Source organism: Nanorana parkeri, unplaced genomic scaffold, assembly GCF_000935625.1.
Source record: "Nanorana parkeri isolate BGI_ZX_2015 unplaced genomic scaffold, ASM93562v1 scaffold1632, whole genome shotgun sequence".
Lineage (NCBI taxonomy): Eukaryota > Metazoa > Chordata > Amphibia > Anura > Dicroglossidae > Nanorana > Nanorana parkeri.
Window position 1 is genome coordinate 291,406 of NW_017307900.1, and position 23,508 is coordinate 314,913.

General features: G+C 42.3%; 1 protein-coding gene across 1 annotated transcript; it reads right to left on the minus strand.

Annotated features, from left to right (window-relative positions):
* Positions 1 to 913: 913 nt before the first annotated feature.
* LOC108799097 (keratin, type II cytoskeletal cochleal-like) lies at positions 914 to 22,191 on the minus strand. Its single transcript, XM_018570922.1, has 14 exons — positions 22,065 to 22,191; positions 21,365 to 21,477; positions 19,967 to 20,118; positions 19,522 to 19,696; positions 12,950 to 13,015; positions 12,743 to 12,801; positions 6,771 to 7,008; positions 5,881 to 6,089; positions 5,748 to 5,808; positions 4,784 to 4,879; positions 4,528 to 4,692; positions 4,303 to 4,428; positions 2,187 to 2,407; positions 914 to 950 (listed from the first exon to the last, which is right to left on the minus strand). Exons 1-14 carry the CDS (start codon positions 22,189 to 22,191, stop codon positions 914 to 916), a joined length of 1,845 nt encoding a protein of 614 aa, XP_018426424.1.
* Between the last annotated feature and the right edge of the window lie 1,317 nt (positions 22,192 to 23,508).

Genomic DNA, 23,508 nt, shown 5'->3' on the forward strand with positions numbered 1-23,508 from the left:
CCCTATTTTGTGTTCTTTTGTTTGGTTGAAATATGGACCAAATGGTATTGCATACTGCATTAGAAGGTATTTGTTGTACTTAGATATATTGCTCTTATATTTTTTACTGTTTGTTGAAAACCCTTTGGATACCAATAACAAATGTTTTAAAAGAAAAGAAACAAGCTTTTGCACAAATCTGTAAACAACAGTTTATTGAGAAACAGGTAACAATACTAGGGCCTGTGTTGGTGGGCTATGGGCTTGTGATAAGCAAGTGCAGCTAGCTTCTAGGTGCCTTCAGCTAGCATTTAACATCCAGTTAAGCCAATACTGAAATCATTCAGAATACATGGACAGGTGCATTTGACCTGCAGTTCACCTCCTCCTGACCTACATTTGATCTCCTTCTAAGCTGCATTAACACGCTTTAAAATGGTTTTGCATTCAAATTGACTTGTAAGGGGACAGAAGCAACTATGACGTGAACAAAAGCCCATCAACACAAGGCCTGGCTGTATTTATGGCAATGCAAGCATGAAGCTTCTAAATGTAGTACACGGCAACAGCAGAAGAGCAATACAGCAGAATAGAGAAATAGAGTAGCAGTTTTAAATGCACTATTAATAGTGAATACAATATATCTATATTCCTATTCTATTAGCAGTGGCCATGGCTGGAATGGTGCTTGCTTGTGTAAACATGACCGTGGCTTCTTCCACTGTTTGAGCTGAATCTGCCCTTAAGATGATGGCGCCCTCCGTGGGACATTCCTCCTGAATGTGGTTTACCCCCATGGCTAGAGTGCAGGATTGCTAAAGAAAATGAAAGAATACCAAAAAGTAAATGCATTGTTCCTTGAAATTAAAACGATAAACATTTTTTTAGGTTGGTGACAGGGTCTCTTTAAACTAAAAATGTTTTATTAGTTTGTTTACTTACAGATATTCACATTGCCATCTGAAGTCAATCTGAAACAAAATATAACATTTATGATGAAACATGTATAGCAATGTATGTTATATTATTTTGTTTTAAATAAATGAATGTGTTTTTAAAGCAGACCTGTCTAAAAGGTAGTGTGTATGCAGCCGTTGCCAGTATTTACTACTTCTAAACAGAATCAGAAATCCGCTTTACAATGTCTTCATCTCCCTTTCTCACTATGTTTTTGGCATTACACAGTCTTTGTTCAGACATCCTGTACTGTCAGCATCTACTTCTCTGAGCCAAGGCACAGCCACTTTCAGGACTGATTTTTAAAGATAAAAGGTACAGCTGTATCGAGCATACTCTGTGCTGATTGATGACATTAAATGTTTCTGGGTAGTGGATATCTAATAGGTTGACACAGGGCCGGTGCTGCCACTAGGCAAACTAGGCAGCCGCCTAGGGCGCACTGCTGCCTAGTGCTCAGCCTTGACCATTCCCCCCCCCCCGGCGCCCCCCCATCTATTTCCAAAAAAAACTGCCCACTGAGCAGAGGAGCGTAACTAAGAGACAACTTTCTCAGGTTCACTCCTCTGCTCAGTGGGTGGGGTTTCAATAGTCAGTCTGCTATTGGCTATTTTAAATTAAATTACATCCACCGGTTGCCTGCAGAAGCTAACCCGCAGGAGAATGGGGCTGCGCAGGGCGGGGGGATTGGGGGTTGCGCCACGGGAGGGGGGGGTGCAAGTAGCTGGTCTTGCCTAGGGCGCAAAATAGTCTAACACCGGCCCTCAGTTGACATGGCTTTGCTATGTGATTATAATGTGTTGAGTCTTTTGTATTGTATTAAAAACAATGAACATATTGAAAGATAAAAGGTACAGCTTTAAAAAAAAAAAAAGAAGCTATTTACAGGATATAGCTGCATGAATATGTATTCTGATCAAAGTCTGTGTTGATGATTGTCTGCAACCAGAAAAGGGCATCTGGACATGCAGAAGTTAATAATTAGATAAAGTGTTTGGATTCATTCTAAAGTCATACTGGGTGCAACCATTTTAAATATGAGCTACAAAGCCTTTGTAGCCTTTAATCATAGCGCTGGAGATTTAAATGAGAGGAGCCAATATACTACTAATGGTTAGTGAGCATGAATGAAAACAATTTCTACAAATTGGTGATCTTTTGATCTAGACATGTGATAGGATTTTGTTACATGTAAAAGCATATACTGTATAATCTATTTACCTGCAATAGTAGAATAATAACACACTCACCTGTGCTCCTCACCCTCGAGCATCTTCTTATAAGTTGCAATCTCGATATCCAGAGCCAGTTTGACATTCATCAGTTCCTGATATTCTCTCAGTTGGCGAGCCATGTCCTGCTTGGCCTTCTGTAGGGCAGCCTCCAGTTCAGCCAGTTTATGCTTGGCATCCCTGATAGCAGCCTCACCACGTTCCTCAGCCTCATTAATGGCAGCTTCCAGTGCAGCACGCTAGGAGAATACAAAAAAGTATTGATTGTGTAGAAGCTAAAAGTTATATATATAGGACACTAGTTTTCTTATGGCCTTTGTGTTTAGCTGGACAAATTAAAACATTTATAAATAAACAGGAGACTAATATACTGTTCCTCTAAAAGGTTTGACACACATTTTCCCACAAACATCTAAGTTTCAAACTAATTCCTTTGATAGTTGAAGTTTGAGTTTAAGGCCATTATGTGCCCAAGCACAATCTAACCACTCTAAGGGAGAGCTGTCAGATCTTGTAGATACAACTGCCCCACTACCCAACCTGCTTCCTTTTGGTTCCTGTGCTGCCCTCAGATCCCAGCAGTCTGTAGAAGGAGTGGGATTGCTGGTTTGTAGAGAGGCTGTGGTGTAATAGTCCCAAGTCTCATGACTGTCTCCTGAAGCATTTTTTTCTGTCTCCCACCACACCTGTACAAATTCACAACCTCTGACCATCTCCTGAAGGATGTCTACAGTCTCTGGTGTTTTTGTGCGTCTGGCTGCCAATCGCTTCACTGTTATTATGACCGTTGGTGACAGAATGCAATTGGTATGTAGTCTCTGGGATTGTGCATGTTTGCAGTAAAGGGCAACTATCCACTAGCAATAATTCATACTCTCATGACACCCAACATAGATGTAGTGTAGATCTACTGCTCGGAACGTTATTGAGTTAAAGGGACCCTGTCACTTTAGTAAATACTGTAAAACCAGAAATACCTGTGAAAAAAAGACAGAACATGCTCACCTTTCCTGTTGCCCATGTTGCTTTACACCTCTTCATACTTCAGAACTCTTCTATTGAAATCTGCACTGAAAATTCTGGGAGTGTTGACCTCCTGGGTCCCCTACAGCTCTTAGTGGTTTCTCCTGCTGACTCATCACTCCTGTATCATATAATGACTGAAGGTCAGAGGGAACAACCACTACTGAGAGCTACAGGGGACATAGGAGTTTGACACTCATGCAAGTGTCAGTTACCCTTCAGATTTTCGAAGAAAATTTCCCAGCATTGAAGCAGAATTCAGTGGTGTTGGCAATGAGACAAGTAAGTATTCAAAGAATCCTTTAACAGGCATGACTGGGTTTAAAATATTTACTATGGCGATAGGGTCACTTTGAAGGAGAAAGCCAGGTAAATGTACAAAAACACCCCTTTACCAGTTAAGTATCATATATTTTATTTTTTGGTAAACATCCACAGCATAAATCAGACTTGAAGCTTGTGCAATTTGAGTCAGTTAGGCTAACTTGCAGTGCATAGTGCTGTTACTGGGAGGGGGAGTAGGGGTGGAATTGGGAGAGGAATGAGAAAGTGTATATTCCATTCAAAGTTTTATGACATAGAATTAGGCAACAAAATAGGTGTGTGTGTGTATATATATATATAAAATATTTATTTAAAATGCCCTATATAGACAGGGTCATTCAGCACCCAGGACAAAGATGCCAAGCTGCTTCCTCCCTCCCTGGGCAGAACAGGTGGTGGGGATAATAATGTTTAAATGTAAAAAAGTCCTTGTGTTGGTGTTGTCATTCGAAGAATAAAAAGTCCCTGCGTCAGTGGTGTCACTGGAATGAAAAAAATGCCCATGTTTGAGCTACATTGTGGGGGTATTTAACATAGGGGCCATGTGTGGCTCTAATAGAGAGAGGAGAGCTGGAAGAATCTGAGGGATCGTAGGGTGGCTTTGGGGAGTAGAGGGAAACTCTGGGGCAGAGTTGTTCCCCACACTCTGTGCACTCACATTTCTCACAGATCTCCTTCTCAGGATTGCGATCAGGGCAGTCCAGGTATGATGGTTAAATTCTAGACCAGTTGAGGAAATGTATTAATATTCCACCATTCTTTCATCTGGAAAAAAATCTAATTTTACCTGTGATTTGGCACATACGATTTCTCCCTTAAGCGCTTGAATTGCTCGATTCAGCTCAGCGATCTCATTTCTACTGCTCTCCAGATCATTTCCATTTCTGCCGGATGCCATGCGCAAGTCATCAAACTAGAAAAAAGCATTGATATGTTATTTACTTCCTAACATCGGTATTCATGCTGTATGAGGAGCTTGCTGTGTACCAGGCAGTTAGTTTTTTAGACTTACCCTTGACTGGTACATGGACTCTGCCTCAGCTCTACTTCTGTTGGCGATTTCTTCATACTGAGCTCTGACCTCAGCAACAATGCTGTCCAAGTCCAGGTCTCTGCTGTTGTCCATAGACACAATGACTGAAGTGTCTGAGATCTGAGCTTGGAGCTGACTGATTTCCTGCAGAGTGGATAGTAACCAATCATTAATACTGGAAATTTAAATCAATATAAGAGAATAATCTTTTAGCAATAGGTTAATAGATTTTTACCGCATCATACAGTGTCCTCAGAAAGCTAATTTCATCGGTCAAAGCATCAGCCTTTGCTTGTAGTTCAGCTTTGTTCATAAATGCAGCATCAACATCCTAAAATGAACATCAGTTAGATTTGTGTTGAGAACAAAAAAATAAATGATATATTCAAAAGCGAGCATACAGAAAGCTTAAATAATTAATGCCATTAAAAAAATGCTTTTTGCCAGCTCTAGCAAAGAACTATATTCATAAATTATAATAGCTTGCACATAGCAACAATGGTTTCTTATCCAAGATATTTTATGGTGCTCACTTGTTTAAGAGATAAACTACAGTGGTGGAATGGTCATATTGGTTGCATTGCCTATGTTACATTTCTGATATTATGTTATAGTGCTGGTCTTGGAGCCAACAGGAGCTGGGATCAGGTAAGTAAAAGTGCTTTACAAAAGTCCCCTAGGTAAAAGCGAACAGTTTAGCCTTACAGTGCAGGGATAGCTCCGCTGCATGGGTAGATTTTTTTTTTTTAACTTGAGGCATTAAACATGCTGGGGGAACCCAGCACGTATATGCAAGGAAGGTTATTAGGCTCCCTAACAATTCAGTGCCCCCAATCCTAGGCAGCATGCCACACACACCTTTCCAGTAAAATGTGGGAGGTGCTGGGCTAGGAGTTGTTTTTACAAATATGTTTTATTTTATTTTTCTTAACATAAGGTTAAAGAAAAGTGTGTACATGCTCCTCAATATATTAGATGTGCTAGAGGAGACCATATGATAAACATGACCTTTCAGTGGAAATGTATAAATGGAAGCTGAAAAACCTCAAGGTCACCTCTATTATGCTATCTTTTTTTAGTAGGGTATGTATTATTCCCAAAATTACATGACATTCAGGGGCCTTTATTTTTGTATTATTTTACATCTGGAACATCTTTGTGCTGCATAAATGAAATAGCAGCAGTAATTACATTCTTACCCTCTTCAGCAGGACAAATTCATTCTCTGCGGCAGTGCGCCTGTTCATTTCTTCTTCATATCTGACAACAAAACACACTATACTTTATGTTTTTTTTTTTTAAATGAAAGCAAACTAACAATAACTGACTTACTTTCTTTTAAATCCTTCCATCATGTCTTCCATGCTGCTCCGTTCTGCTTCTAGCCGAGCACTCTCACATTCTAGGCTATCCAGATGTCTTCTGAGATTGCCAATGAAAGCCTCAAACAAAGGTTCAATCTGACACCGGGCTGTCTTCTGCTCTTGTAGTAAATCCCACTTGGTCTCCAGCATCTTGTTCTGCTGTTCCAGGAATCTCACCTGTAACAAGAATGTACTGAAGTACAATAGTCTTGTAATACTACATAACAGTTAGCAAAATACTAATAAGATAGTGGTTTGCCTCAAAGTGATATTTGTATGGTATTGTGATCATTGTATTATTAGTATCGACAGTTACATTCCCAGATGTCTGACGAATCAAAGAGATTCTATGTTCTAGAGCTGTTGAAAAACTGGGGCAAATGTCCAGCAAGTCCATATTGGGGTATATTATGGGGAGAGGTAGCAGACATAAATTTCAGTGTGTCTTGTGTGTTCCAACTAACTAGCACAATATGGTCTTATTTTACATCAAAATTGCATCGTATGTGGTCATACATTGATCTATGTTAAAAATAATGTTACTGGGTGATGAGTCTGTTTTCATTTTTTACAACATTATATCATGTTAGAAAACTCCACTCAAAATTATTTGTACAAATATTTATATAATACAAGTAATTCTCTCAAACAATTCAGATTTATTACCACTTTTAAAATAAATTTACAGCTGCTCATGTTTCCTAGAAGTATCAACATAGAGATAAAACCATGTCAAATTTAGGATTTCTGTATATCCACCATATAAGGTCTTTGCTAGACAAACACTTATCTGAAATCCTTGGAGCATCAAGAAAATGAAAATTAACGTATTTACTGTTGTTCAGTAAACACTCTTACCTTGTCAATGAAAGAAGCAAACTTATTGTTGAGACCTTTGATTTGATTTTTCTCCTCAGTTCTCACTCTTTGGATGTTTGAATCTATCTCCAAGTTGAGAGGAGCCAGAAGACTCTGGTTGACAGTTACTGGGGTAATGCCTCCAGAACCATATGATCCCCCAAAATCATGACCGAATCCATGTCCATGACCATGCCCAGCTTTACCTAAATGAAAACTTCCTACTGACATCTTGGATCCTTTTGATCCAATATTATGGGCACTCTTGCTGCTATAACAATGGTGGGTATTGTGACCTTGTCCAAATTGTTTAGAAGAGTGTGAGAAGAAACAGTGGGAGCCAGAATGTTTGGGTAATGCAACAGAAGAACTGAAGTGTGGTTTTCCAGAAAAGGCCAGGATAGAGTGATGAGACATAATGGATCCTTTCTGTCACAAAGATGATATGCACAGGCTATGTTGAATGGAGGTCTTTCCAAGGACTTGATGATCCAAAGATCTGTTATACTGCTTTTATACCTGAACAGATTGTAAAGAGTCGTGTAAAAAATTATGACCACATGAGTTTTGTTTTGTAACATCATCTCTTCAAATTTATAGAAGGCAGACTAGCAACACGCCTACATTGTCAAAACAATCATTCGAATCTTATTAGCTGCACTTTACTGGAATGTAGCATTGTGTTTGCTGGATTTAGAATCACCATTGTTAAAGGGAAAGGAAATCTAAACGTCAATTATTATTATTGTTAATAATTTGTAATGATTATTGCTATTATTAAGGATGACCAAAATGATTTTTTTTTTTAATTTAAAAATAATTTATTTCAATGAAAAAATTCACCAAAATATTACATTGAGTATGTACATAGTATTTAAGTACCAGGCCACATTTTGAACAGGACCCAGCTATTTATACAAAAAAATAATTAGAGTGTATTCATTTCACTAAAAAGCCCCCAAAATATTCTAGTATGTGCACAGTCTTTAAACACTTTGACTAGGCCGTATTTTTTATTGGACCCACCCCTTTTTTTAACCTAACTGAAAGACAAAAAAAATGAAAATGTGAAAGGAAAAAGCACCTCCAAAAAATATAACAAGAAGAGTTACAGCAGCCAAACAGCAACTGAAGTTGTTGCTGACATACAAAACTGTTTTATCTCCCAGGAAAAACAATCTGTGATGTCTCCCAAATCTGTTAAAGCAGTGTGCAATGCCCAGCAGAATCTAACTCTCCTGAGAAACAAAATATAAAGAACAAAAGCAGTTGGACACTGTATCTTAAAAAGCATGTCTAGATCTCATATGGTACCATCTTATAGTTTGTGAAATTATTAAAGATCCAAAAAACCTAAATGTAGCATTGAGAAACCATTAAAGATATTATATAAAATTTCCAGAAATGTATTTCTAAAGCACATACATTTTTTTTAACCATAAACAGTAATTCATAAAAGGCCCTTTAGGTGTACACATCTATATATGTATTATAGTGAGCAATTGTGGAAATTGCAATAAACAACATGCAATATCTGAGCCCATGTCAATGCGTTTCACAGCAATTTCTGTTCTTTTAGGACAAGGATTAAAATATGGCTATAATTATTCAGAGGCCCACACTCCAATCTATAATTATTATTATTATTATACAGGATTTATATAGCGCCAACAGTTTGCACAGTGCTATACAATATAAGGAAGACATTACAATCACAATACAATTCAAGACAAGATGCTAAGGAGGGCCCTGCCTGTAAGGGCTTATAATCTAAAAGGGAGGGGGAAGTGATACATGAAGAGGTAGATGTGTGGGGATTAATTGTTTGAGAAAGTGATAGTTCAGTGGGTTGTTAGTTTGAGATGGGATAGGCTTCTCTGAAAAGATAAGTCTTAAACCATCGCCTAAAGGCAGTCCAAGTGGGAGATAGTCAGACAGGTTGGGGTAAAGAGTTCCATAGGATGGGAGAGACTCTAGTGAAGTCCTGTAGGCGAGCATGTGAGGAGTTGATGAGGGAGCTGGAAAGCAGAAGGTCTTTTGAAGAGCGCATGGGACGGTTAGGCTGATACTTTGAGACAAGGTTTGAGATATATCCGGGGGCAGAGTTGTGGATGGCTTTGTAAGTGGTTGTTAATATTTTGAATTTTATCCTTTGGGCTATTGGAAGCTAGTGTAGGGATTGACAGAGGGGGGTTGCAGACACTGAGCGGTTGGTTAAGTGAATGAGTCTAGCAGCTGCATTCATGATAGACTGAAGGGGGGATAGCCTGTGTTAAGTTAGGCCAATGAGGAGGGAGTTGCAATAGTCAAGACGAGATATAACAAGTGAGTGGATGAGTAATTTTGCTGTTTCATTGGTGACGAAGGGGCATATTTTGGAGATGTTACGAAGGTGAAGGCGGCAGGATTTGGATAGTGATTGGATGTGAGGAAGAAAGGTGATGTCCGAGTGAAGGATGACAGCTAGCACCTTTGGCATAGGGGGAGAGTTGGATAGTTGTGTTAACAATCTCAAGGGAAAAGTTGGGGGAAGGTGCAGAGGCGGGAGGAAATATCATGAGCTCAGTTTTTGAGAAGTGTTGCAACATCTAGACTGATATGTCAGTTAGTAGATTAGTGGCACGCAAGGACACTGAGGGGGTGAGTTGTGGAGTACAAAGATATATTTGAGTGTCATCGGCATAGAGATGGTATTGGAAGCCATGTGAGGTTTTTAACAGACCAAGGGAGGAGGTGTAGATAGAGAAGAGAAGGGATCCAAGGACAGAGTATTGGGGGACCCCTACAGAAAGAGGAAGAGGAGGAGAGGAGTTAGATTTGTAGGTCACACTAAAGGAGCGCTTAGATAGGTAGGAGGAGAACCATGAGAGTCTTGTAGGCCAAGCGAGCAGAGTTTTTTTAAGAGGAGCAGGTGGTCAACAGTGTCAAAAGCAGCAAAAAGGTCTAATAGCAAGAGTAAGGAATAGTGGCAATTGTTTTTAGCTGTTAGTAAGTCACTAGTTAGATTTAGGAGGGCATTTTCAGTGGAGTGTAGGGGGCGAAAGCCGGACTGTAAAGGGTGGAGAAGGCTGTTATCAGCGAGATGGCGGCTCAGGCGGCTGCAGATAAGGCGTTCTATGAGTTTGGAGGTGAATGGGAGTAAGGAGATTGGTCTGCGATTGTTGAGGTCGGTAGAGTCCATTGAGGGGTTTTTGGGTATTGGGGTGACCAGGGCATGCTTTAGAGGCGAGGGAAAGATGGCAGTAGAGAGTGAGAGAATTAAAAATGTGAGTAAGAGAGTGTAGGATAGAGTAAGAGGGTGACCGAAGTAGTGGTGAGGGAACATGGTCCAGGGGCAAGTGGTGAGGTGGGTGTCAGAGAGAAGCTTTGTAACCACCTCTGTGGTCACAGGGTCAAAAGAGGAAAGTAACAAAGGTGATGGAGGGTCTGGTACATGAATAGGGGAAGGTGACTGCACCGTGGCGATCTGATCCCGCATTGTATCTATTTTGTTTTTGAAATGGATGGCAATGTCCTGGGCAGTGAATGAGTTAGTGGGTGATGGCGGTGTGGACATAGTAAAGAGTTAAAAGTAGAAAAGAGTTGACGAGGTCTGTTTGGCAGCATGGAGGAAGGAGTTATATTTTAGTAGGGCAGCTTTATACAGGGTGAAGTCTTGCAGGCTATGTCTTTTTAGATGTCTGGATTCTTTTGTTTGCCACGGTTGTAGTGGATGTGGTCTAAGTCTGCGTATAGTGAAGGGAGCCAAAGTGTCTATAGAGGATGAAAGTGAGATGTTGTAGACAGAAATAGCCAGGTCTGGGCCGGACATGGGTGAGATTTTGTCGTAGAGGTAGTCAGTAGCAGAGTAGAGAAGAGAAGGGTTGAGGTGGCGAAGGTTTCTCCAGGTGACAGTGTGCCGTGTAGGGGGATTCAGGGTTGGGGACAGGGTGAGTGTGAAACTGACAAGGTTGTGGTCAGAGAGCCGGAAAGGGGTGTTGGACCGGTTGCAAGGAGTGCATAGGTGAGGGAAAACAAGATCTAGTATGTTACCATCAGAGTGAGTAGGAGTGTCTGACCATTGTGTTAGATCAAAAGAAGAGGTTTGGTTTAAGAAATTGAGTGAAAGCCGGGGTGTTAATGTTAATGTGCTCCCAGGCATATGCCTATTTTTATGCGTGCTGGTGGGACCAAATGTTTAAATAACAATAAATGTTCAGTAAATTCTTACTAGAGCCGTTTGTCATACTGACCTAGCTTGGAGATTTATATCTAACATGAAAAGTACATAATGCGATTAAACCCACACAGCTATGACATTTCCATTTTGGGTAGGCTCATTGCTAGACAGCTTGGTAGGTCCAAGCCTGGTTCAGTCCATTGCTACAATGTCTGTGCCTTAACTCCTAGCTACTACCACCAGCCATTATGAGGGGAATTTGTTGTCTCTGTAGGTTTCAATTACACTCTCTGACATTATGGACAGTGCAGCAAAATGTTAAAGACTGCTGACTAACATGATAAATTAATATATATATATTTGGTTTAGTCAGTGGCATTACGTATTTATGATGTTTGCCTGTTTTAATATATATAAATTGTTTATGTCAGCTACGTTTTTGGCTGTTGTGTCATCTGTTAAATAACAAGCTTGTTAAAACAATGACAAATATCAAACCTCAATCAATTTAATGAGCAATTTTTCACCAAAGTGATTAGAAGGTTTATGTTTTATCCCATGCTACAGGAAACATATATTTTCTTTTACAGAAAAAAAAAAATGTGAAGAGTATTACTTTGAAAATTTGCAAACATATCCAAATGTGCATTTCAGTCCTGGGACCGATCCTGTTCATCTTTTTCATCCATGACATAGAGATTGGACTAAATATCTCAATTTAGTTTTTTGCAGATGATACTAAACTATGCAGAGCAGTAAACTCCAAACAGGAGATATTTGCACTACAACAGGACCTTTCGGACGAATTTTCGGAAATTCGGAGATTCGGATGCATCCGAATTCCGAATTACAGCTAAGACGAATGCAAACGAATCCGAAATTCCCGATTTCCCAAAATTCGTTATTGGACGAATATCGTTGCAGCAAAATGACATTATGAAAAAAAAAAATGACACCATTTTACCTCTACAACACATCTATGCTTAAAGTACAGAGGCTATAGAGTAGCGGGTAGAGAACAGGCTTGCCATAGCTAAGGTTGCAGGTTCAAAACCCGTGCAAGTCAACTAATATTTATTTAAAGTTTTTTTTTTTCCTTTGCTTTTGAATTGGCATTCTCCTAACATTCCTACCAGACCTAAAGGGTCTGGTATGAATTTGGGGGGAAGGGCAGGAAAGGGGGGGACGATCGAGCGCCCCCCCTCCCTGCGCCTTACTAGGCCACGTGCCCTCGGCATTGGGAGGTACAAGTAATTAAAGTAAGTGTAGTAGGGTAAGCAGAGTAAGTTAATAAAGAGGGGTACACAAGATTTTTTTTCAACATTTAAACACATATTTATTATTTGTTTCTTTTCTACTCATGTTATTATTTGATTTGGAGTTATGGATACCAATAAAGTATATAAAGGAAATGGAAGAATGACTGAACTTTAAATGGTTGAGTTTCTTCCTCCCGAGTACCCATATACTGTAGATCAGGGGTGCCCACAAGGTCGATCGCGATCTACCAGTCGATCGCGTAGCGATCACTGGTAGATCGCCATGTCCTCTCCTCCCGCCGCTTCTCTGGATCCCCGCTGCTCTCCCCAGCGGGGATCCGAGAAGAAGTGAAGGAACCGGCGGCGGGGGAGGGCGGAGGACGGAGCCGCTGTCACAGAACTAATGCAGAGCGGTGAGGAGAGAGAGAGAGAGACGCTCGGCCAGGATCTGACAGCCGGCGCCTCTCTCTCCCCTCACTGCTCGTCCGTTCTGTCACAGCGGCTCCGCCCCCCCCCCCGCGGCTCGTCGTATCCCCCGCTGCCTTTGCCCGGGAGAGCAGGGGGATCCAGAGGAGTTGCAGCCCCCCGTGCGTGGACGAGCGGCAGAGGATCGGTACGTGTCAGTAGTATGTACCAATCCTCTGTGCAGGACAAACACTGGAGCGATCGGCTGATCACTCCAGTGTTTGTAAATAACTGGGGACACATAGTACTATGTGTCCCCAGTTATAAATGAAGGAACAGGATGTGATTTACATCACCTCCTCTTCATTCATAAGATTTGGCCATCTTGAGGACATCAGGTCAAAGTATTTGCTCAGGGCAGCCTTAAAACAGGAATAAAAATGCAAATGCACTTAAAGAGATAAATCTGTGTTACCAATACATCCTGCCTTTATATCACCAAGTACCTGTAGGGCGTGATCTAAAAATGTTCAGTGATGTCAGCTTGCTCTATTATCCATACTTTCTGGTCAGTCCGGTATCCTTCTTCTACTTTCACTTGATCTTCCATCAAGCAAGAATATATTTATATGAATGTCAACATACCCTTAATTTCTTAAAGTTACCCATATTGTCCGGTCTGTCTAATTCCCTCTTTCATCTTTCACTTGATCTATCACATAAACACCTATATCAACTATATAAAACTAGACTTATGCTCAGCTATGTGTCTTAGACATTAGGATATTTAAAAAAATCACTGATAGAAATCACTAAAACCTATAGAGCAGGGGTGTCAATTTAATCGAGGGCCGCATCAACATTATGGTTTCCCTCAAAGGGCCTGTAAGACTATATAAATGTATCTAATCTTTATCACAATTCCCTCTGCATTCGATTATCACTGGTTTTAGTAATAACTTAATACCTAGATCTGAAAGTAGAAGTCTAGGAAATGGCCTGGTGGGCCAGATTCGGCCCCTGGGCCTTGAGTTTGACACATGTGCTATAGAGCATAACAACACGTTAAATCTCTGGTATGTGCAGGGTCCTAGGTGAGCTTTGCAGGATCTCAGGTGGGGTCTGCAGGGTCTATGGTGGGCTGTGCGGGGTCTCAGACGGGCTCTGCAGGGTCACTCTCAGGTGGGCTGTGCAGGGTCTCTGGTATGTGCGGGGTCTCAGGTGGGCTGTGTGGTATCTCAGGTGGGCCCTTTGGGATCTCAGATGGGCTCCGCAGGTTCTCAGTGGGGCTCTGCCGGGTCTCAGGTGGGCTCTGCCGGGTCTCAGGTGGGCTCTGCAGGGTCTCAGGTGGGCTGTGTGGGGTCTCAGGTGGGCTGTGGAGGGTCTCTGCTATGTGCGGGGTCTTAAGTGGGCTCTGCAGGCCTCAGGTTCGCTCTGTGGGGCCTCAGGTTGGCTCTTCCTTGTCTCAGGTGGGCTCTGCAGGGTCACTCTCACATGGGCTGTGTGGGGTCTCAGGTGGGCTGGATCTCTGGTATGTGCGGTGTCCCAGGTGGGCTGTGCAGGATCTCAGGTGGGCACCTAGGGGTCTATGGTGGGCTGTGCAGGGCCTAATGTGGGCTCTGCAGGGTCTCAGGTGGGCTTTGGGGGGGGCTATGGTGGGCTCTGCAGAGTCTCAGGTGGACTCAACAGGGTCATTCTCAGGTGGGCTGTGTGGGGTCTTAGGTAGGCTGTGCAGGGTTTCTGGTATGTGTGGGGTCTCTGCAGGATCTCGGGTAGACTCTGTGGGATCTCAGGTGGGCTCTGCTGGTTCACTCTCAGGTGGGCTGTGCGGGGTCACTCTATGGTGGGCTGTGCGGGGTCTCCGGTTAGCTCTGCAAGGTCTCTGGTAGTCTGTGTGTGGTCTATGGTGGGCAGTGAGTGGTGGAGTGAACTCATCTTTGGCTGAGCCCCTACAAAATTTTGCTATGGTTTGCTGTGATTTCTAGTTATGCCCCTGATTGCTCTACTGCTCTACAAACCTAGACAGTAATTATTGAGAGAGTTTTTTTTTTAATGTGGCAATATGTAGGTAGTCATTTGCTAAGTTTTCCTTATCTATGTTATAGGAAGTTCAACAAGGACAGAAAGTGGGGTTTTGAGAGCACCAAAGGAACTTACTCCACAAAGAAATTCATATAGAAGTGTTAGTTTTAATTAAATTCATTTAAAACAAAAGCTAGATATACAATCCAAATTAAAATCAGCTAATTAGATAGCTCCCTGTGTGCTCTCTCCATATGTACCCTTCCTACAGCATGATTATAACATAACAAAATAAGTGCATAGTTTAGGAAACAAACTGATATTACAGACGATCAAGGATAAGGGATACCAATTCACTAGAAGCTTAAATGCTGTATGGAGTTAGTGGAGGTTCATAAATGGAGGAGCTGATACGACGTTTCGCGCACCCAGGCGCTTCTTCAGGTACAGCAGGTATCTGTGTGATTTGTAAAATATGAAAATCATAGTGAACGTTCTTAATTCTCTTTAGAGTAAAAATATAGTACATAGTCAAATTAACTTTTGCCTACCAATAACCTTTTATTCTGGCCGGCCGGTATCAGACCTCTGGGCATATAGACCATCTCTCTCCCAAATCTATACTTCCACCTATGGTGTTTGACTGTTTATCATCATCCAATGATTTGTTGAATCATTCTCTCGGTCTACTCGCCGAGACAGAGAGGTCCCTCCCTCTTCCTAGTTCTCGGCCAGGGGCGTATCATGTGGGAGGAGTATGCCCAGACGGCGCAACGACTTAACTGACGTCATCGCGCCAGATACTGTTATAGCGCCCGCGTGACCCACCGACATCAGTCTGCGGCCGGTAGGCAGCGGTAGTAGATGTGGGTGGCGTAGGGGTAATCGGAGGACCTAATTTTGGAAGACAAGCAGACAGAGACTTCTGCTTGGTCCATGCCTTTTCCGTTTTTTCGCTTCCTCAAACTGTGTGGCCATCAGCCTGATTGACTCAAACACCTCTTTCATGTAAGTATACGTTGGCCGCCGTGCCTTATACATATACATCTTAGTATAACTGAAAGGAGTATTCCTCCACCTATGAGTGATGTTTTCCCAATCTAACTAGACTGTGGCCTATTATCATCATACCCCTTGTCTTTTTTCCTCTTCTAGGTTGTTTTTTCCTTCCTTTCTCTTACCCCTAAAACTCAATATTTGGATTTGACCGACATAGTACCCCTCCTATTTTTAGGGGGGACTACGCAGGGGCGTAGCTCGACTAGACCCGCCCAGACACATACACACATCAGAGCATATAAATTGGTAGGCAAAAGTTAATTTGACTATGTACTATATTTTTACTCTAAAGAGAATTAAGAACGTTCACTATGATTTTCATATTTTACAAATCACACAGATACCTGCTGTACCTGAAGAAGCGCCTGGGTGCGCGAAACGTCGTATCAGCTCCTCCATTTATGAACCTCCACTAACTCCATACAGCATTTAAGCTTCTAGTGAATTGGTATCCCTTATCCTTGATCGTCTGTAATATCAGTTTGTTTCCTAAACTATACACTTATTTTGTTATGTTATAATCATGCTGTAGGAAGGGTACATATGGAGAGAGCACACAGGGAGCTATCTAATTAGCTGATTTTAATTTGGATTGTATATCTAGCTTTTGTTTTAAATGAATTTAATTAAAACTAACACTTCTATATGAATTTCTTTGTGGAGTAAGTTCCTTTGGTGCTCTCAAAACCCCACTTTCTGTCCTTGTTGAATTTAAATTCTATGGGTGTGGCACCTACTATTCGGACCCAAATCGTAAACCATCCTCTATATTTATGTTATAGGAAGGATTTGACTGAGCTACTACAAATGCATCAGTGCTCAATACTTGCCTGCATATTTGTCTTGGAATTAGTGTATTAGCATTTAGCATTGATAGGTGTACATTAAGCAGCCCATACAGATGAGATAACATTAGCTTCATCCAGCCAGAGTGATAAGACACCAACCAGGCAACAGCTCAGTTAAAAAAAAACCTTTCCTGATCTACCTCTCCTTAAGAATAAATGACACTGACGGTATCCACCTTCACCATTCTTTCTAATCATACTGTATGCTCAAAGGAGGAAAGAACCAATGGGGACATATCATTTCCTCAATTCCTTCTTTAGTACTTATTCAGTCCTACATCTGTATTCAGTGGCAGACCTAATAACCAAAGGGCCCTGGTGCAAGATTTTATCTTGGGCCCCCCTCCCAAGCCGAGGGGGGGCGCACTCACAAAGTCGGATAGAAGTGACATTTCAGGACCGATCAGCTGTTCCAGGGCAGATCGGTTCCCTGCACATGCGATTTGCGATGCTGATCTGCCCTGGAACAGCGGAGAAAGCTTTGGAATTCACCTATTCCACCGCCCAAAAACTAGGCGAGATTACGTTTAAATGTGTGACCACGTCACTGGTCACACATTCTAACGTAGTCTCAAACTGTTGTAGCCCTGTTGTGATTTCAGCCCTTTAAGAGGAAATATATATTACAGCTGCAGGTGGAACCAGAGAGCACAGATTGTGGAGATTGTAGTACAGAGCAGATATATGGATACATTTCTACTGAAGAGGACAGAACTGCGTTTCCCAGGAGGCTGTGGGGAAGGAAACAGGAGGTTTATGGGTTGCCTCTGCGGAGCAGCCTCAGTCTGGGACAGTCATCTGGAGAAGATAGATCTGTGTTACAGGGTGATTTAAGACTGCGTGTTACAGAGCTGTGTGGTCGTCACTGACACATAGGGACACACAGGCTCTATGCAGTAGTGCTTTGAGAGACTGATGTTCGCCTGCTGAGAGAGAGACTGTGTTTTGAGCGCTCGAACTGAGGCCTGGTCGCATGGTTGATCCAGTCACCGGAGTAATCCAGCCTGCCCAGCAGAGTGAGTGGAGCCGACGGAGCTGATTGAGTTCATTGCCAGGTACCCTAGACGGCCCCTAGACGAGCTGAGATGTCCTGCCGGAGGCCTTAGAAGACTGCGTCCATCTCACAGATGTCGGTCTGAGGAAAGAGGGACATTCACCTTCCACAGACAATCATCCTCCTTTTCCCAAAGGAACACTGGAAGTGGTGAGAGGCCTCTGGCCATTGCAACAAATGTACTTTTCTACATCTGCTATACAGCAAGGGCCCCAACGTTGGCTAGCCTAGGACAGTCCTAATGGCCAGTAGTTTAGAGTGGGATAGATACTTTTAAGTAAAGATATTAATGTTGATTGCATTCAATCTAAGTGTATTATATGAGACATTCTGACATTGCAGGCTTTCCTGCATGCAATAGATTGCTGCTGCGTGACAGATTGCCTTATCCTGTTATTGGTTTTATTACATGTGATTGGGGAGCCGTTAAGTGTTTGTTCTATTCCATAGTCATTAAATCTGTTATAAAACTTCACAAGGTGTGCTGATGTGCTGTGGGTTCATTGCTTATGGTGTGTCACAGAGGTGAAACAGAAGACCCGATCATCCAGCGGCTCCTTCGGGGGTGAGCGCTACACTGTGATAGAACAGAGGCCTGTCTGTAATCATTTAATCAGAGAAATAGATTATAATGGGGAACATTACAGTGTAATATTCCCCATTATAATCCATTTGTCTAATTATATGAAGTAAGAGCCCCCCCCTTCCCCCGCTCGGACTCACCCTGCCAGGATAGCAGCAGCCATGTGTCGATATGTGCACTGCAGGGGGCGGGGCAGGATGTGTGACACATACACGTCTCCTGTGACTCACCTCCCCTCCCGCTGCCTGTTACTATGGACGCAGCCGGGAGGGGAGGTGAGTCACAGGACCCGCCCTCTCACTGGGAAGCCCGTCGGCAGTGCAAGGCCCCGGTGTTCTAACACTGGGACCCTGCACTGCCCCCATATTGCAGGACTGGACCCCACTGAGACTGTGGGGGTGCCCAGGACCTGAACCCACTGGGCCCCCCACAGCCTCAGGCCCCCGGTGCGGCGGCACCGCCCTCACTGGCGGTAGTTCCACCACTGTCTGTATTACCATTCAGTGCTATGCTGCTTTGTCTCATTGTTCAATGCTCTGAGCACCATTAATTAGCCAATTTTCAATGCCCACTCTGCTCCCCTCTGTGCTCGTTCTCTTCCAATTCCATCTCTGTTTATTTTCCTAAATTTCTATCAATCCCTGTTCTACTTTCTGTTTTTTTCCTCCTCTTATATCTATGCTCACTCTCCTCCTCTCTCATCATTCTCCACCTCTTTCATCCATGCATGCCCTCCTATGGTAATTCTGCTCCTCTTCAATCATTCGCGCTCTCCTTTCCTCTAAGCCTAGGTCATTTACTTCATTTTCTATCCATGACAAGTCTCTTCCCCTCTCTTTTTATTCTTCTCCTCTTTTGCCCATCCCTACTATAGTCACCCACTAGTTAAATAGTTAAATCCACACCCACTCTTGTTAAATCTATGTCATTCTTCTCCTCTTCTATCCATGACAACTTTCCTCCCCTTTCTTGTCATTCTCAACATCTTTCACCCATGTCCTTTCTCTCTATGGTCACTGTTTTCCTGTCCCATATATTCCAACTCTCTTCCCATTTATGCTGATTCTCCTCAGATTCTATACATGCCTGCTCTCCTCTCTGGTCTTTCTCCTTTACTCTGATACATGCCCACTCTCCCCTCTCCCTCTGATCTTTTGTTATATAATAGTAGCAGGACCGTCTTTAACGCGGGGCAAAAGGGGCAGTTGCCCGGGGCCTAGTCATTGTTGTGGGGCCCAAACCAGCTGCCCCTTGAGCCTGCAGAAACTTGCACTGCCATAACGTATTTTTCTATGCGATCGGCGCCATCGCATAGTACAGTCTGTACTACATTTCCGTGTGGCTCCTCCCCTTCCCGCATACCGTGACATGATAGGTCTCACGCAAGCTCACAGGTGGACGTCCCGTGGCAATATCGCCGTTCCTTCCGGCTGCCTCACACACGTCTATGAGTGTCAGACGTGAAATCCGGAAAGCTCTGACTGAGGCAGAGATTGTCACAAGACTGAGGCAGGTGAGAGCTGGGCACTTTGTGGCACTGGCAGGCCAGGCAGTAATAATTAAATCATTAACCAGCTTGGGCAAGGGCAATAATTTATAAATAGTATATTTAAAAAAAATAATATAATAGGGCTGTGGAGGATGTGGTTGCATTTTCTGATGCCTGCAGCTGCTGGGCTACCCGCTACACCACCAGGGCAAAGGAAGAGCAAATACGTGCGTGCATGCGTGTATGTATGGGTGGGGACTTAAACATTTTTTTTACTTTACATTTTTTTTGGGGGGGGGGAACTTAACCTGTTTTTACATTTCGGCCGTTTCCCGCTTGCGCGCGCCCAGAAGCCCTAAAGAAGCCCGCTCAGATCTAGAGAGCTCCGGGCCGGCCGTTTTAAACCACCAAAACTGCTCATACCAGGTTGCTTTAATTCCACCAGTCATGTTGAAGGTGATTGGAATTGCCTGAAAATTGCAATGTGGATGGCCGGGATTAAGAGTTTTTAAGAAAGCTGATGTAAGCTTGCTGAAATGTTTCTAAATGTCTTTTGTGCTCTTCAGATTACAATTTAGAAGCTAAAGCCTCTGTGAACTAGACCTTAGATGTGTGGTAATGGGTATCCTGTTGCTGGATCCCCCCATAGGTATAAGAAGCTAACATCTGATTTACCCTCAAGATATGATAAAATAATTATGTCTACCTATTCTAATACTGTGCTTACACCCTATTTGCATATCTTGTAAGCAATTGTTTTACTCACAAGTTTCCATATGCTGCCAGCATTAAGATGCTTCCGTGGGAGAAGAAGGGAGTATGCCAGGTGACAGCCAAGGCCATTGGCAATGCTTCTGTACCACAGTAAGCACAACTTCCACAGAAGGGACCTGGCGTAGGTGTTATTGTACATTATCTGGTACTGAATCAGCAAATCCATTCTTATGCTCCAAGCTTTATTTTCAATCACTGTTGCCAGGTAATGTATATTCAGGGGACCACCCTCTTTCTCAATTATCTTACAGGACATTCAACTCACCTTATGGCTTAATGTATTTGGATTTTTGTGAGTTCAGATATTGCTTTTAATCTCTGCAAAAGTGATTTAGGTAATACCTCATTGTATAGAGTAATCACACATTTTTAACACTACCTATGTATGATTACTACATCTGCTCATTGTCCGCTATTAAGCTTTTATTGTTTGTTCTATAGTAGTTTGATCTCTACTTCTAGTGATCACAATTCCGTTGGTTGGCTACTAAAAGAATCCATATAAACATAGTTAAAACACATTGATAAATGGTATTAGTTAGTTTTTATTAATTTGTTTTTTAGTTTGTTTACTATAATTATGTAAACCTAAATTATTAGATTTGGTTGGAACTGGCCTTCCTTATCATCTAAGTTATGCAAAATACTGGACAGGACAATAAACATTTTTTACTTACATACGTCTAAATTTTTCGCAAGGTTGGTGGCATCTACGTACGTCAAAATTCGTATGATTTACACTGCACATGCGCAGATGAAAATACGTGTGGTCGAGTACCGAAATTCGTCCAGGTGCTTTCTTTTGACCCCTTCGTGACTGACGACGTACAGTGTACATCGCCAGCGTCGGGGGTGTTTAAACAGAAGCCGGGACTCTGTTTAAACTTGTAAAGCCGACTGTCGACTGTCGGCTTTACAACAGATGCGATTCTGGCGACTTACCTGTCGCCAGATCGCTTCTCTGTCCCGTAGAAGGGCCCCCCGCCGGACAACCCCGCCGTGCTTCATGGGCTCCTTTGCCCCTCCTACGGCCCCAGGACCGGCTTCCTTGGTGTCTGCGGGGAGCTGGGGAGGAGATCGACGAACTTCCGTTCATCGATCCCCTCCCCGTTCCATGGTACCGGGAGCTATGCAGATTGCATCACTTCCGGTCCCTGGGCTGTCAGTTCTGGGCTCCTGCAGCCCAGCTATAAGCTATTGAAGTGCAATCTGCACTTCAATAGCTTATTTCTAGTGTAAAGCTGACACTGGGGGTCTTTTGGACCCCCAGCATCACCTTAAAGAGTACCTGTCACCACCATCTGCTATCACATGGGGGAGGGGGCTTGTAAGCAGTCAAAGTACAGTAAAAAAAAACAAAAAAAAAACAGTTTTTAAAATTATCCTGAATTTTATTCATTGGGCAATGATGAGGACTAGATGAGAGGGTGTTAATGAGTGTGATTAAATAGGTCTGTTTGGAGAAGTCAAGAACAAATACATTGGACGTTTTATAAGGAAACGCTCTCTGCACGCATGTAGGACTCCATGCCTAAATTTGAGAAAATCTGGGACTCGTGGGTTACTCACTTCCTCCCTCCATCCTTTTGACCCTTTAATGATAGGTTTTTCCAAATTTACCTACATCAAATTTGGATCTCACCACGGAAGCCTGTAGGAAGCTTTCTTCTTTTCCCCTCCCCCCCGCTCTTTCTGCTGCCCACTGTTTCTCCCTCTTTGCTCAGTTTTCCTAGACCCACCTTAAGATCCTCTGGATCTTTTTGCTTCATTAAGTTCTTCGGACAGACACTTAGAGATGTTATATGTATATATTGCCATATCTACCGATCGGTTCCCATGGTGGCTGTCCCAAGACTGTCAGTTCAGTTTTGTTATACTATTGTATGTACATGCATAAGACATTAATGTATGTATATGTCTATGTAAACGCTTATGTATCAATGTTACATCTTTTTTTTTCTTTGAAAAAATGTCAAAAATCAATAAAATACTTTGAAAAGTAAAAAAAATAGGTCTGTTTGGTTGGGTCGAGGCAGCTACTGTATTTTTGGAGGGCAGATTTATATTTGGTGTCTTGCTGGGATTTGGATTTATGCCATTGTCGCTCAATGTCTTCGGAGTCTTCTAGTGTCATCTGTCTGCCAAGGCTGTAGTGGATGTGGCCTGATTCTGTGAGTGGTGAGAGGGGCAAGTGCGTCCATACAGGATGAGAGTGAGTTATTGTAGAGAGAAGAGGCAAGTTCAGGGCAGGAAAGAGTTGTCATTTTGTCATAAAATTAGTCTGCATTGTTAATATGTGTTGTATTAAAGTATGCTTTGTAATACGTGTTTTTTGCACATTAAAATGAGTTCCCTAAAGATAATTGCGCTGGAAATGCACCTCAACATGGCAGAAAATGGGCATGTGCCTCTTCTGGCAGCTCACTGGGCTGCAACTCGCATTAATGCATTGCTGAGAGTTGTGCTGTGCTGTGCTGTAACACATGGCCATTGGCAAGGTGCATTGAGATTTCATTCAGAATGAATGGCACCAAATTTGGAAACATTCTCCAATTCAGCTCACTTTCCATTTCAACTATGTTGTTCCAGATTATTCACTTCTCCTGCCTTCTCCAAACTCTTCACCCTTTTGTGAATAACCCTGTTAGTGTTTCATACCCGAAGAAGATACTGTACATTGAAATTGAAGATACAGCTGGAGCCTCCATGTTAATGTTTGCTGCATCAAGCCACTAGCCACAAGCTTTAAAGCAAGTGTCTGAATGATAGATGTATAAATTAGAATGGCTGGAAACCTAATTGTGAATATAAAAATAGAAAACGATTGACAACTTTTTTTAAATTTTCAGGAAACGGCAATATTTAATACAGTGTTCTTCAAAAAATGTTTAGCAATGGTCATGAGAATCTTACTTCCTATAGAAAGTTTATCTGTAAAAGGATGTATAAAAGGGACTTAAACTTAGAATTCATGGAAAGAAAATAAATAATTTGAGCTGAATGTTAAAACTGTGGCTGATATTGTGCCAAGACTTTCTTTTGAAGAACTGCATACTTTTGCTCTTTTATCTGTGTGTCCCGTACAG